Source organism: Streptopelia decaocto (genome assembly GCF_964273445.1).
Source record: "Streptopelia decaocto genome assembly, chromosome: 4".
In the NCBI taxonomy this organism is placed as follows: Eukaryota; Metazoa; Chordata; class Aves; order Columbiformes; family Columbidae; genus Streptopelia; species Streptopelia decaocto.
Genome location: NC_138658.1, coordinates 51,327,565 through 51,343,223, shown reverse-complemented (window position 1 = coordinate 51,343,223; position 15,659 = coordinate 51,327,565). Strand labels below are relative to the sequence as shown.

At 39.3% G+C, this 15,659-nt stretch overlaps 1 protein-coding gene across 1 annotated transcript in view; it reads right to left on the bottom strand.

The window, feature by feature from the left end:
• GABRA4 (gamma-aminobutyric acid type A receptor subunit alpha4) overlaps window positions 1–15,115 on the bottom strand; it is a gene marked incomplete at both ends in the record, with an annotated part of 36,544 nt that extends 21,429 nt beyond the window's left edge. Inside the window, 6 exons of the mRNA XM_082050961.1 lie at window positions 838–981; window positions 2,725–2,807; window positions 2,911–3,131; window positions 5,544–5,611; window positions 14,824–14,942; window positions 15,033–15,115. Coding sequence (XP_081907087.1) covers window positions 838–981; window positions 2,725–2,807; window positions 2,911–3,131; window positions 5,544–5,611; window positions 14,824–14,942; window positions 15,033–15,115 — 718 coding nt within the window. The remainder of the gene's footprint in view (window positions 1–837; window positions 982–2,724; window positions 2,808–2,910; window positions 3,132–5,543; window positions 5,612–14,823; window positions 14,943–15,032) is intronic.
• Between the last annotated feature and the right edge of the window lie 544 nt (window positions 15,116–15,659).

Here is a 15,659-nt window from a genome sequence, read left to right as displayed (position 1 = left end):
CAGTTTTACCATAAACTGAAAAAAATCTGTTTAAATAAAGCACTACAGAATGAGCATTGTGGAAACAGTAAGGAAATTCTGTTGTTAACTCACAGTAACCAATATGCTAAGAAATAAATTTCTAGTCTATTGCAAAATGCTGCTTTATCTTTGAGAAAACCATCTGTAGAGAAATACAAATATCTTTGCTTTATCTGCTTCATTTTGACCATCTCACAACACACAAACTTGCTGATGTCTAGAAAATTATTCCAAATTTTAAAAATATTTTATGCTTGTTTATCACCACACTGCTCATCAGTGATACTTCACTCATTTTGGATGCCCATAGTTGCCATTTGCTTCTTTCTCACAGCACAAATCATCAGAAGTATCTATTGTGACTAATGCATTTGTGCCTATCCTTATCTGACTAGAGGGTTTTTATGGCTTTAATAACCCATTCCGTATGCTGTACTTCTATCTCGAGCTGTTTGCAGTGCCAAACAAAGGAAGTCTTTTGCACATAATGTGGATACAGTGCTGAGAAATTACTTCCTCACCCAGGCATCCTCTTGACTCTTCAAACTGCATTTTAAGCAGTGATTAAATGCTCATTTTGTCCCTCGGAGTAATGATCTCATTCTAGCTTTCTGAAACTGTCGCAATCTACGGTAATGAATCTGCAAATGTAAATCTGAAGGACAGAAATCTAATTCAGATTTATGCTCTCAGACCTTAATATATACCCTATGACATTCAGTAGAATACATGAAGGAAAGAAAAAAAGCCTCGGGGGATGTTACAGGGTTAGTTTTACCTCAGTTTTACCTTGGTTTTTACTAATGAGATTCTTACCTGTAATAGATTTAATGGTTTCAGTGGATACTGTATGTCCAAGCAGGTCATACTGAACTAAACTTGAAGACTCCTCAGGAACTTCCACTGACTTCTCAGGTCCTTTTGTCCAGGTATAAATCATTTCACTCTTTGGATAAGCATCTACAACACAGCATCAGTTTGCATAAACAGGAAACAACTTCTCACACCTTACTAAGAACCCAATCCAAACCTACTGAAATCGAACAGCAAGACTCACCCTGACAATTTTAGAAGACACTCTTCATGTTAAGTTACCCCCAAAAGTCACCCTCAGAGAAGAATAAATAGGAGCTAATGTCATACATCAAGGGGCACATAGAAATTCACTTCACATTTGAATGTGAAGTTTAAACTCAAGTTCTTTCTGGATGAGCCCTTATTGGGCACATAAAATTTATCTTTAAATTAGTTTAGAAATTTCTATCTAAAATTGTATCATTAAAATGTACTAATATATGAAAAAGGGCATGTATAAGAAGATTTAGTTTGGAGACCAAGTGCACATTTCTTTACAGAAAAGAGTGAGTATACTAAACACTATATTATACTAAAAGCTATATTTTAAACTTGTGTTTAAAATATTTGCCAGAACCCAGAAGTCAGTAAAAAAAAAATCACAATAGCCCAAAAATAAGCACACCCAAAGAAACAGTTTACATTTAATACAAAAGATACAACATAAGGCTAGCATTCAATCCTTACACAGCCCAAACTCCTGTTAAAATTAAATTAAATCAGTCTTGCATTTGAAATGGATACATCTTATTTCAAGTTTCACTGAGGAAGATATCAGATTAGTGTCAAGCGTACTTCCTGCTGGCTGGTGATTCTGCCTGAAGAAATATGCCTGTAGAAAAGCTATCACTATTGAGGTTCCCCTATCATACAGCTGATACCAAAACCAATTCTAGCAGCACCTGGTCTCCAGCCTCACCAAAACAGGGATGAAAAGCTTTATCAGAGCACTGTCTTTAATATGCCCTTTTGGTTGACCATATAAGCTGAATTTATGCTAAGGAAAGACTACAAGTAATTTCAGGGCTATGGAGTCAAGGAAAACAGATTAATGTCTAGCCACAGACTACAACTGAGCATAAAGCAGAGAAGTCAGCAACTGAGGAGGCTTAGAAAAGTGACAAGGTAGTTAATGGAGTGTACCAACCATTTCCAGGTGGTCTCAGTGGTCTCTTCTGCAGATTCAAATCAGGGAATCATAAGTGCCTCCGTTGGTTGTTATGTAGTATGTCCCAAAATGATTCTTCTAGCCAAAATTTGCAGATTATCTAAAAATCTACATCTGATTTCAAAGCAGAAAAGGAAAGTCACCCATGCTGATTCCTCTCACTGGTCTAAAATTATTTATCTAGACTAAACTTGTCACGCAGAATCCCATTATAGGCCAAGACAAATACAACTAAAGATCAAATCCCTAGACATCTAACTTAGGACATCAACGTGCCTCCACTGACTGTAAAGAAAGTCAACCTGTTTTCCTAGATGCCTTTTACCTGGTTGTTGGAAGGCAAGACAGATCCCACCCTCTTGTGTCTTCTCCAGAGAATCTCTCACTTTACTGAGTATCCAATTCCTTCCTAAGAACCAAGAAAAACTACATATTTCAAACAACTGTATAGCCAGAATAGCGGGGTTTAACATAACAGGTGAATCACTGCCTGCTTTTCAATTCTCTGCCTGGATTTAAGTTTTTAGGCCCTAATTAAAATTTCCAAGGAGCTTAACAGGAGTTTGGCTGCACAAGGATTGTGTATCAAGACTAATATTCAGAAAGTTCAGTAACTGTTCAAAATCTACTTCTACTATTCAAATTCTGTAGTTACAAAAAATTTCATAATTGCAACTTACAACTCCCAAATTTGAGAGGACAAGCATGACCATCCATGGGAAAGTCCACTAATCTCATGGGACACTCTGCACTTATTGTAAGCCTATAATGGAACAAATTAAATAGTCTCTGGTTGCCATTTTGTCTAGGCATTATAACTTTTTGCATACAGTAATTGTAAGAAGCTGAACAAACAAGTTAGATACCTCATTGTGTACAGGATAGTGCCATTTCTCATGATTCTGAAGAGTTTATTTGGGGCTGTCATATTATGTGCGACAGACTTTTTCCCATTCCTGAAGAAAGTGTCAGGAGTCCACACCTTCGAAACCATCAAATTGTTAAGCCTTAAAATTTCAATAGGGCCATCATATTTTAATCTTTTGTCTACCCATGTCTGACGGAAGAAGACATCCATTGTATACTCCTGTATTGAATTGCAGAAAAACAAAGATCACATTTGCATGCGTGTTGCCTGTAAAAAAACAAAAATCCCTCAGGAGCAAAGAAGTCAATAGTAAAGAAAATGCTAAGTCCACTACACAAATGTATTTCCACCAATTAAAGTGTGTTGTATACTTCTTAATAGCTTAATTTCCCACATTAGTCATATCAATAAATTGCTACACATATTTAATCATTAAGGAATAATTAATCTAATTAAGTTGCAGGAAGCAGGCAATTGAGTTTGTAGTCAAGCATATAAAAGGAAACAAATTATCTCCGACAATAAGTGTCAACAGAGTTTTAAAGAAAATAAATCCATGGATTTTCTGCTCCTGGCTAAATTAAAAATACCAGGACAAAAAAATTACTTCCACTTTAAAGTCAGGAAAGAAAAATTAAGTTCAGCTGCCGTACAGCAAGCTTTTAAATGAAGAAAGTTAAATATTTCATTTGGATAAATGTGCATATACACACATTTGGTTTTAACTATCCCATTAACCTTCTCAGAAAATCCATTCAGGTGCCCCAAAGAAAACAACAAGTGCAGAACTGCAGACACAGGCACATCATGAGAAACCATATGTGAATGAAAGGACAAAGGAATGCATTTCTCATCTTGGGAAGCTAAAGCATTTCACAAAAAAAAAAAAAAAAAAGCATTATGTGGCATTGAAAAAGGTAACACAGAAAGCTTTAAGTCCTTTCTAACTTACAGTTGTGATTTTTTTTTTTTTAAGTCAAACAATGTTTTCTGACTTTATTTCAAACTTCCTGCGTAATGTTACCATTGAAACTACTTGTATGGTGATACCTATTTGCATGGGCAAGGAGGCATGTCTACTACTGTAGAATTATATCTGTCTTCTTTTCCATGGCTGCATCCTCCACTGTGGTTTATAGGTCATCTACGAAAAGTCTCTTTTCTAGTGTAATTTCTTGCTGGTGACTTCATAGCTCATAAGTAGCAGTTTCTGTTATTAGCTTCTACGTGACAGATTTTGCAACATCAGATTTCAACTCTTTTCATTACATTGGGTAATAAAGTAACTGCACTCTAAAAAGACATTCTGATCATCCCCTGTACTAAGACTATTATCACACTTTGGTGTTTCAGTGAGTTTTATGAGTGCAGCCACATTCAGATTCCATCAGGTCTCTAATGGATGTATCAACTAAAAATTAATTCAAAAACAATTCCTGGATCCCTGAATAGCCTTCTAACTAATCCCTAATGACAAAAGGGTAAACATTTCCTGTAAATTCTCCTTTTGCCAGTTCTTTACCTACCTTCAGTGCATGTTCTCAGTCCTGCCTTCTCCAATATAACTAATAACTTCTATGTGGCAGCATGTCAAATGCTTCAGTAAAACCTGAGAGGTGCCATGCAGCCCTCATTTCAGATTTGAGGCACGTATTACTAGATTTCCTTGGGACCAGATTCTTGTAACTCTTGTAACACAGAACAGCATTGTACGGCACATGGCAACCATTGAAGGGGTAAGATGCATTTCAGTATGAGACTACTGTCACAAATCTAGCCCTTGAAAAAATATCTTGCTATCACATACTTTTCCACATGATAGGACTATATCAGGTGCACTACAAAGGGCATGATAGCACCGCATGGGAAGAAAGTCACTCTCCTGAAATGGCCTTTCCCTTAAAGAAGTTCAGTTTAGCACATATAGGTGTGTTACATCCATGTGTCTTCTTGGATATTTTATAAAAAGAGAAACTATTGTGTCACTTAAAGGTGTAGCACTACATTATAGAAGGTGATGAGAGTCATTCTGGGTTTGACCTCAAATGAACGCAGATGCCACTCAGGCACAAATAACAGTACATACAAATATAATGTTTCTCTTCTGTAACTACTTCATGCACATCACTTTGACATTCACTTTCTGGAGACACTTATGAAAACTCTTTATCAGGCAAACATTTGCTGAGAGTGATGCTAAAAGGGGCACAAATATCAGCAAAAAGCATTCATCTGAAATGAAAACATTAACAAGTATTTGTGAAATGATGTAATCATTATTCACCTGAGAATAACACAAGTTTCAGGAAGGGAAGGCAATTTCAAAGATATTACACATTTTTCCCACAGTAGACTGACTAAGTCACTCCCCACAAGGCTTGATTCTGCCTCTACCCCATGGAAGTGTGTTTTAAATCCTATGACTTGAATTCCTTAAGCCAGCCGAAAACCAGTGGAAGGGTGAGCAGAATCAGGCCTGATGTATCTAATTATAACCTGTAAATTAAGCTGTTACTAATCTTGCCTACTTTGTGTGATTGACAGAATAGTACAGATGAAGCATCCACTCCTTACTGCAGTTAATGGTTTCTCAGAACCAGGAAATGGTATTTCAATCCCAGAGATACATACCATTTCTACATCAGAAACAGGTCCAAAACTGGTGACATATATATCTGTTTTCACTTCAGTAACAGGACCTAATGTATGAAAAGGAAATGAGCAAGAAAATATCAATTTTGCAGGTCAACAATTCCTATAAACGATCCTGGCATGTGAGGTTATCACTTTGAGGGTTCTGTGGATGAGCAAGAGCACAATGCAAACACAGGTCATTTCAGATAAGTCTCTAAGAACAAGCACTGCTCAATTACCTTTACCAAATACGTAAATCAAAAGCAGCATTTCCACGCAAATCCCCATTCAGAAAACCAATGTTGACTCAACGGATAAGAAAACAGATGCCAAAAAATTAAAAGGCTCACTGAAAACACCACACTAATTAACAACAAGCACTGAATTCAGGAAATTCACATTCCCCAAGCCATTTATTACTAACATTCTGTCCTATTAGTAATAACTGGACTACAGATATGAGCATGCCATGCACTGGGCAATTAGTACTGCAGGATCAAGAACTGCATCCATATCCTTAGATATACTTAAATGCTTTAATATTAACAGTCAAAAGACAAGTTGGATATGTAAGCATTTTTGAAGGTCTGAACCAAGATCCACATGCTACTATTATAGAAACCCATCCTGAAAGAACCAGCGATACTTAGGACGCTGTTAAGACCAGTGCCCCGAGCAGAGGTCTTGCACTCTCATATGTAAGTACTGCACAGCAGCCCTCGGGGGAGCAGCTTCATTTTAACATGTAATTTCTTTATTACAGGACAAAACACCCTGAAATTTCAGATGGGCATTCACTCTACAGTACATTCTGCAGTTCCCCTTAAACCAAAGAAGACATGTACTAACTAATTTCACTGGGATTTTGGTCTGTTCCCGATTTAAAAAGCCAAAAAGCTGCTAATCATTACCAGTTATTATGATGATTCTGTGATCAAAGCATTAGCTAATGGTTTATTCAGGTAATTAACTCACATCACAAATTAAAAAACAAAACGAAACACAAAAAACAAAACTACTGATGATCTTACCAAACAGTATCTATTTAAAAAAAAACAAGTATGATCTACGAATTCACAACCTCAGTTTCTAACCACCTACAACTCAAATTTCTAAAGAGAACAAGTGGCTCGAGTCTGTTAATACAGGCTTTATCATAGCATTTGTAATCTAAAAACTAAAGAAGGAAAGACTTCAGAATAATAGCAGCAGAAGAATATGTCCCTCTTGGAAAGAAGACAACAAAAAAAGAAAATCACTTCACAGATGTCACTTTGAATCAAATGTTAAAAGGAGAAAAAGAAATAAGAAACTAGAAAATAGGGAACCTATACTTTTTGCACCTAGAACGAGTGTCAAACTGTGAACAAAACGTAAAATAAAATGGTGTAAAATGTTTTCACTAAAAGTTTGCAAGTTATATAAAGAACAGCTAAGAATTTTTCAGCTAAATGTCAAAAACACAACTTCGCTGGAAGTTAACAGTTTCATGGAAGGACATTTATTTGAGATAAAATCTAAAGAAAAATCACCCTAGAATGTTTCATAGCTCAACAATCTCTGGAAAGTTGGATAGTTTGGCATGTTTGCTCTCTAAATGCGTCAAATGGAAGCTGATCCCTTTTCTACAAATAACAAAGTGTTCATTAGGTCAGGGAAATCCACGAGTGATTTAAACACTTATTTTGCTGACAACATAGTCCAATGAGATTTCCTGAATATAAATATTTCTGCAGAGCAGGAGAGCTCCAAAAGATTGAAAAAACTCCCATTAGAGCTGTCAAGATACTGGAAGTGAGGATATTCATATTCAGTATTAGAACAGCGAAGAAAAGCCCAATCATACTTGTACCCAGAAATAGAAGAGATCCAATTGTATCTGACCTCCCATAATCACAAGACAATAATTTATCTACAGTTGGTTTAAACATATAAATATTTATCTCACCTGAACTTTATATGTTGCTAAATTCAAAGTTCTACAAAAACTAAAAAGTCATTTTCCCATGTAGCTCTAAGAGGAAAACGCAGGAATCAGGCTCAATAATAAAAGAATACTGAATACTGCACTCAGTTCCTGAATCTCTTTCAGGAACTGCTTTATTTGTTAGTTCTAAGAAACTAAATAGGAATATTCCTAAAAAACAAAACAAAACGCAAACAACAAACAAACACCACACACACACACACACAAAAAAAACCAAACCAAAACAAAACAAAAAAAAACAACAAACTAAATCTCTGTTTTCTTTTGGTGATATCTTCTTTTCTTTAGCTCACAGAACACCATAATTTTATAATCATATCAAACTGAGCAAAGGGACAGATTTATTTTTTTTTCCACAGGCATGAGATGATGCTTCTCAGGCATTGATTTCTTTTATTTTATTAAATGATTACGGCTTCAGGGACAATAAGTGCTGAAAGGCTTCTTGCATATTTATTTTTTGGAGTTTCTCGGGAAGAAGGGGAGAGCTAAGAGCTAAGACCAAGAAGCTAATCTCCAAATCAGCAAGCCTACAACTTAATGCTCTTAGAAATCCTACAGCAGCAACACAGGACTAAAACTATGGTTTAGTAGCTGCTATTCTGCTCTCAAACCTTTATGTATTAGTAGGTAGGAAGGAGGAACTCACAGACAACAACGAAGCCCCAAAATAAGGTTTAAATTAAAGTTTACTTTCAGTTGCTTGCCTGACATGATGGCAGCACAGTGACAAAACAAATTTTAAAAGGCCATGATAGGATGGCAGGTGAATGAGGATCTAGAAATATTTTAGGCATCATAACAGTTATCCAGCTAGTATTGACATGCAAATCCTTGCTTTGCATCCAAAACCTTGGTCAAACAGGAAAATGCCTGGCAGGAGTGAAGACAGCAGCAAGGGACAGTGAGGCTGATTATCTCCCTAATGCTTTTTCTCCAATCGCAGCCCTGTCGTGCTCCACATCTTCCACCTACATTGTCAGTTCACAATTGTTAAGGCAAAATCTTAGATTTTCTACATCCCAGTACTCAATGCCAACCAAGGAGTATCTATGGCGACACCAAAACCTATTCCTTATTCTTCTTGTTCTAGAAGAAAGCGTAACTCCAGTTGCTAACAATAGTGGGGGTACAAATAGTGAGTCATGCTTCTTCAAAAAGAAAAGAAAAAAAACACAACTATTATTAATCATGGGAATTCCTGTCAACGAGGAGGTGATCTGTAGTCACCTAACCTACTTTTACTGGTGATTTAAGCATCCCTCCAAAATGAACATGTTGCACCAATTAATCAAATCAGGCTCTGCAAGCAGAAGATCCTATTAGAATCTTTAACACACTATTACTGGCAATAAAATGCAGGGAGTTCTAAGAAGGCCAATTAACTTTAAATATGACCATTTGGTCTTATCCTTCAATGGATGTTCAGAAAGCATATATCCACCATAAATCTTTAGAAATGCTGAAGAACTATTTATAACACACTGGTGTGTATTTTTATGTCAATGAAATAGGAGGAGAATCCTACACACTGCAGTGGGAACAGTTAAGTCTGAATCACTGCTTGCAAGATAATATACTTTAAAGCTCAGGCAGGATTAAAAGCAACCCCTGCAAAAAAGCCAGAATAGTTCAGTGTTAGATAAAGATGTTACATGTGGGCTGAAGAAGCGATGTCAGGCCCTAACCCTGTGAAGAGGAACATAAGATAGCTCTCCCATGTGTTTTATGCCAACATATGGGTTGAACTGCAGCACAGCTCCCAGTGAAAGACTTTGGGCTCCATTATCCTCACGTCTCCATAGGCAACTGTCACTGCAGAGATCTCCACTGTATGTAAACAGTCAAATCCTGCACAGGCTTTCTGTATGTTGCAAATTTTGCCATCAAGAGTCATGCAACCAATCGGGAACATTAGCAAACAAGTCTGTACAAAGGTTTCAGTGTGCAAATTATAATTTAAATGCTAAGTGCAGTTATCGCTGTTATTACGAGATCAGTCCCAGGATATATAAACTTCATGAAATTATATTACATCAATTCCTTAAAAAAAAAAAAAAAAAGTAGTTGATACAGATTTTTTTTTTTTAGTAACTACATCTGAAAGATTTGGTGCTTTCTTTTTCAAAATTCTTGCTGCCTGAATAGGGTTGATATCTGTTAAGTGACAAAAAAAAAGCTATCATATGAAGCATGTTTTCTTGTTTCATTTTATCAGGAAGAACAGCTGAGGACACCTGCTACACTTAAGATTTCTGTTAGGAAACAACTAGGTAGGGTATTTTTTAAAAATTAATGTGGAATTCAAACACATGGGCTACGTTCTCCACCAAAAGACAAATACAACAAACACAGCAGCACACAATAACCTTTGCCTCTATATATGTTCATCCATCCATCCATGTCTGAACCCTGAAAAGAGAAAAACGTACCTCCATAAATGAGGAGATTACTGTTTCTTTGCCTGTTCATCAGCAGATAATCTCTGCTGAGACAGCCAACAAGCTTGGTACTGGTGCCAGTTTTCGTGATGTGGACACCTGTCTACTAAGGACTGGACTAAGAATATCAGCTAATTTTATACAGGTCAGTGAACAACAGACAGATGGTAATGACTTCAAGCATTACTAACCTGGGCCAAATTCAAATCAGTCAACTACAGGTATCTAACACCATATCCTGTTAAGCCTTTGAGTCATCTACTCTCACCAGCTGAGGAAGAATGGACAATTGCCTGGAAAAAAAAGATCAGCTTCACTTCACAATTCTCACTTCAAGTCCATTTGCAATCTAAAAAATAAAAATAAATTACAATATCTATTATGCTGAGCAATGGAACCTTGAAGGTACGTGAGTTCGTATAAAGAGCAGATAATCATGTAGATATTTTTCTTTTCTCTAAAACCAGAAAATGGTCTTTGCTCTTCAAATTTATTCTGGGTTTATTTTCTGACTAAAGTCATTCCTCCTGCATTGACAGGAAATGAAACTCTCCAGAAATACTGCTCATCAGCTGAGCATCACACAGCCTAGAAGGGGCAGAGAAGCCCTCTCCTACCCTTCTGAAGGGAGATGGCCAGTGTATTTAATTCCACCAAGTGCTCAGCTGCACTTTCACAGGTACAAGATCACAAGAAAGAATATGAAAAGAGGAAGAAAAAGGAAAATGCATGAACACAGTCCTGTGCCTTCTACTCATGAGCCACTGTACGTGGCACCTTCCAAACAGAAAGGCACTGAGCTATCACCATTTTGCTGGATGATGGTGAGACTTGAAGCTCATGCCAGACTCTACCTCACACAAGTAAACAGAACCCATGAGGACAGAGAGCTCCAGCTTTCACCAACTGTAACACACCGTGGACGATACTATCAGCTTGTTTAGAGCTAACAACAACAGGTTTCGCCATCAGACTCACAGCCTTGGGCGGGAGGCAAGCCATACACCACCTTTTTTGTTCAGTCTGGCCATACAATTGGCCATCAAAAGCAAGACAGTAGAGATGAGATGTTCTCTAAAAGGCACAATTCATTAAAATTGGCAGATAGATGGCAGCACACAATGATACTGCCTTTACCAGCTTCAGTCCCTCCATTCCTTCTTACTTCCCCAAGTGCAGGCTAAAGTGTGGTAAGTCAGTGTACCACGAAAGTTTCAAAGACACCACTATATTTTTTAAAGTTACAGTCCAATACATGTTTGAACTGGATCTCACAGGCTCTTGTTTATGTCAAGAGTTGCTCAAGTATAGTCTGAAACCATGCAAGTGTTTAAAATGGCAAATCAGACCCAAGCCTTTTACTTCAAGTCAATAACACACCTTTAAAGAAGTTTCTGGACTTCTACTGTCACTTTGAAACTAATCACCAGGAGAAAGGTAACAAGGAAATTTTCAGAAAAAAATCCAGCTTTTGCAACTTTCTATAGTTTTGCTTTGTGTCATACACAAAATTTTTAAAAGCAGATGAAAACTGGAGTCAGGGCATAACTAGAAACATTTTTGCTTCAAAGTTTTACAGCTGAATCAAAATAGCACTGTGGTAGCACTCTTGAAGTTTTCCAGCAGATAATGCTTTTAATTAATCACACTCTAAGTGACTTCTGTAAACACCATGTTCTTATGGAGTGGTTTTGACCAGGAAACTCACATGCATTACAAATTGCATTCTGAGGATAATGATATAATGGAGCACAGAGTGTAGAGAAGGGAATTGCCTTCATCTCCACTACACTCTTTTCAAACATCACACAGCATTGCTCTATTCATTAGTCCCTAAATACCTTCCCTCTACTGAATTCAGAACTCTTATGCATTTAAAGTCTTCCTGACAGCACCTAGAGGTTTTTTCTTTTCTATGCAGAACTGCCCATTCTGCTTTGTTTCATTAAATTTCTAGGTGAAATGTCTCTGCTTTTCTCCTGCTTCTTTAGATTTCCTCCTCCCCCAAGCTTAATGGGAACTTTCACTTAAATGGTCTTTAATAACCTTTTTCATAAACCTTCTGGTTTGGTTTATTACACTATTTATCACACTACAAAAACTCACAGTGCTTAGTAAGTGACAGCAACATTTTTGGGTTTTTTTAGTCCATTTAATAAAGTGAGAGTTTGTAACGGCAAGGTGTCAATCCAATGACATGGGGAACTTCATTCTTCTGTTAATCCTCAACATATGCCATGCTCCTTCATAAGTACGAAGACAAGCTTCCATATACTCCACTGAGGTTCAAAACCCTCCTGAGAGATCATTTGCAGACTGTAAGCATGCTCAAGCAATTTAACTTCTTGTTCATAACTAGTAAAAATTTGGCTAATTAGTGACAGTGGGGAGAACTTGGATCCAGTTTTAGGAAATCTCCAAAATGTACCATTTTTTACTTCACTCTGCATGCAAAAAATCTTCATGGACTGTTATTTGTGGCAACTCTGGAAGATGCCAGCAACATTCAGAATTTGGCTATCTCTCCAAGTCTGATTTTAAACATAATTTGCACCAAAATTAGAAATGTTTTCATTAATTTAAGTTTAAAATCAGCAGTCAGACCTCTATGAGGTCTTTTGTTCTTAAAATAAAACCTTCAATTTGAGTCACGTGAAAATTAGACGGTGAATCAGCTTCAAGAATAAAACAAAAATAAATATTCTGCTGTTCATCAGAAAGTGACGTAGTTTTTACATTACCAAAACACACTATACTTTCTGTTTCTAAATATTCCCATCCCCTCTGACTTTGTTTTCTATGCTATAAACTAGTGAACGACCCACTTTTAAGATGGAAGTCCCATTTGTCATAAAGATTTATGACCAAAAAAAAGGAAAATTTTATTTGGATAGTTTATATTTTAATAACTAATTCACAGTTATTACTCTGAGTTATGACAAAAAGTCAAATATGACCAACCACAGAAAATTATTTGTTTAGTTGTTTGTTTGGTTTTTTTGTGGGTATTTTTGTTTGGGTTTTTTGTTTGTTTGTTTGTTTTGTAAGCTGTTCTTGTCAAATCAGATGAAGATAACTTTTGCTGTAAGGAGCTAGGGAGGCAGGCATCATTTTCAAAAATAAAGCATTTTTCCCCATGTTTTACTTAGAAGTTAAAAACGCAAAGATGAGTGGTTTACATGTTAGAAGGAAGAAGCAATATAATATCCATTTTGTGAAATATTCACCCAGAAGTGTTTTCCCCAGGCTGAAATCTCATAGCGTTTTCCTCCCTCTATCATTTACTTCAATATTGCCATTATGAAAGTTCAAGGAGATACAATGAACCTTTTCTCCTCGACAGCATTTTGCTGAAAGCCTGTAACACTTAGTGGGGAAAAAGATCTACTTTTGCAAAATATCCTACAGAGGACAGCTTTATTAAAATAAAAATCAACATAAACTGTATGTCATATTTCATATTTAGTAGTTGTCTAATTTTAGAAATCTGATAACACTCATAAAGCACCTTTGCTAGATGACTAATTAGTTGGCATTCAACCTAAAATGATGCCAAACATAGTACATCTCTTGTACACGTGCAGAAGTGCCTGTAACCCCTCTGCAGAGACTAAATTGCAAAAGGTTACCAGTTCCCAATTATTCCTCTGGGTGCTAATAAATTTAGCTTCCCTCTCACTTAATGTGTAAGCTAACTTACAGAAGGCCTCATTTATTCCATACACTCAAAATAATAAAGGAGTGATCAACGATGCCAGGTGTTGTCCTTTAACAATCACGATCATGCGTGTGAGCACTGTATATGGCATATGGGGAACGCATTGGCATACGTGTTCATGCAGATGGATCACGTGTATGAAGAAGTTACTTTCAGAGGAGGAAGAAAGTATTTTGCAATATAAACCTACACAGGGATCTCATTCAATCCTATATAGGAAGCAGTCTATAAAATGCTCATTATAGCTTTGTGCATCATAAGAGCTGTAGGATTTATTTTTAAGTCTTTCTTTTTAACTTGCAAATCTATATTTTTAATATCTTCATTCTAGATTACAAAATAAACTTTTATTTCAGCTGGACCCTAATGTTTTTTGGTTCCAAGTTCCTACACAGTAACATCAAAACCAACAAAGAACAGCAAGTCTGGCTGCTGCTTCACCAGCACAAAACTGCATCTTAGCAGCCTGGGGCACAAAAGGGGATACAAAACTCCCATAGGCAAAGCACAAGTGAACGCAAATCCACGACTCCTCCACTTCTAATTCCTATACAGCAATTAAGTCTACTACTTCTAAAGCAAAGCTGGAATTCGAGCAACTATGGTAAAGAACTGGTGTGCTCAGGCACCTGAACTCTGCTTTTCCCTAACTAGTGGAAAAGCACCCATTAAACACCTGACCTCTTAGGCTGGTGAAAATACACTTCTTCCTATTAGGACCCGACCCGTGGCATTTAGGGGCCAAAAACTGCCAAGAACCAGAAGAATCTGGATGTTAGACAGGTCTCTCCATGCTCATCAAGCCAACGCACACCGGCTTCAAGGCTTTTTCTTTTTTTCCTCCAGAGCAACAGCAGCAGCCCGAGCCCAAAGTGTGGGCAGAGCAGCAAGCGGGGGCTGAGCCCGGGGCCGCGCCAGCAGAGCCCCCATGGCCGGGGACTCTCAGCCCCCCCCAGAGCTTTCGGGGCCAGGCGCTGCCTCGCTGCCGGCCCTTCCCTCCCCGGAGGGCTCGGACCCCGGGGCGGGGAGGGGGAGGGTCACACATACGTTTTCGGTGGCTAACGGCGAGCGCTGCGCCCCCCGCCCCTGCCCCGTTCACCCCCTAACGCCGGCACCGCGCCGCCACCGTACCCCCGAATCCCGGTCGCAGGCGGTTGTCATAGCCATCCAGGAGGCTGTTCAGGATGCTGGTGAAATTCTCCGGCCACAATTTCTCCTCTTTTTTGCTCTGCCCTGGCGGCCCAGTGAGACTACGAGGCAAAGAGGGAGCGGGTGAGCGGAGCCCCCGGGAGCCCAGGACCGGCCGCCCCGGCGCCCCCGCCGTCTCCGGGGGTACTCACCACGTCGCCAGGCACAGGCAGTGCAGGAGGGCGATGGAAAGACCCGAGGACATGGCGATGGCTGGCTCCCTGGCAGAAACCATCTTTGCATGCCATACTTCACGCCTGGGCACGCTAAACGCCTTGTCCGGGGCGGGGAAGGGGACGCGGGGCCTGGCGGGGGCGGGGAGCGACGGCGGCGGCAGCCCCCGGCGGCCCTACATGCGCGGACGCCCCGGTTGCCAGGCGCCCGGCATGGGCGCAGGAGAGGCGAGTTTCCCCGCACCGTTAACTCTCTCGGGGCAACAGGCGCCGGTCCCCGCCGCTCCCCGACTCCCTCCTCCGCCCCGCCCCGCCCGCGGCCGCGCGCTCCGCCCCGCTCTCCCCTCCCGGCTGCCCCGGGGCAGAGAGCGGCGGCCGCCGCACCCTCCTCCGGGCGGCCGCCGGAGCGTGAAACCCGCCCGCCCGGTGCCTGCCCGGGGGTGCGGCGAGGTGCGGGAAGGGCGGCTGGGGAGGCTGTGCTGATGACCGCGGCAGCGAAGTGTTCGTTCGTCCCAGTCGAACCAAGAGCCGGGGAGGGGAAGCGATTAATTCCCCAGGGAGGAAGGTACGGGAGCAAGAGACTGCCTCCGCTCCACTATAAAATAA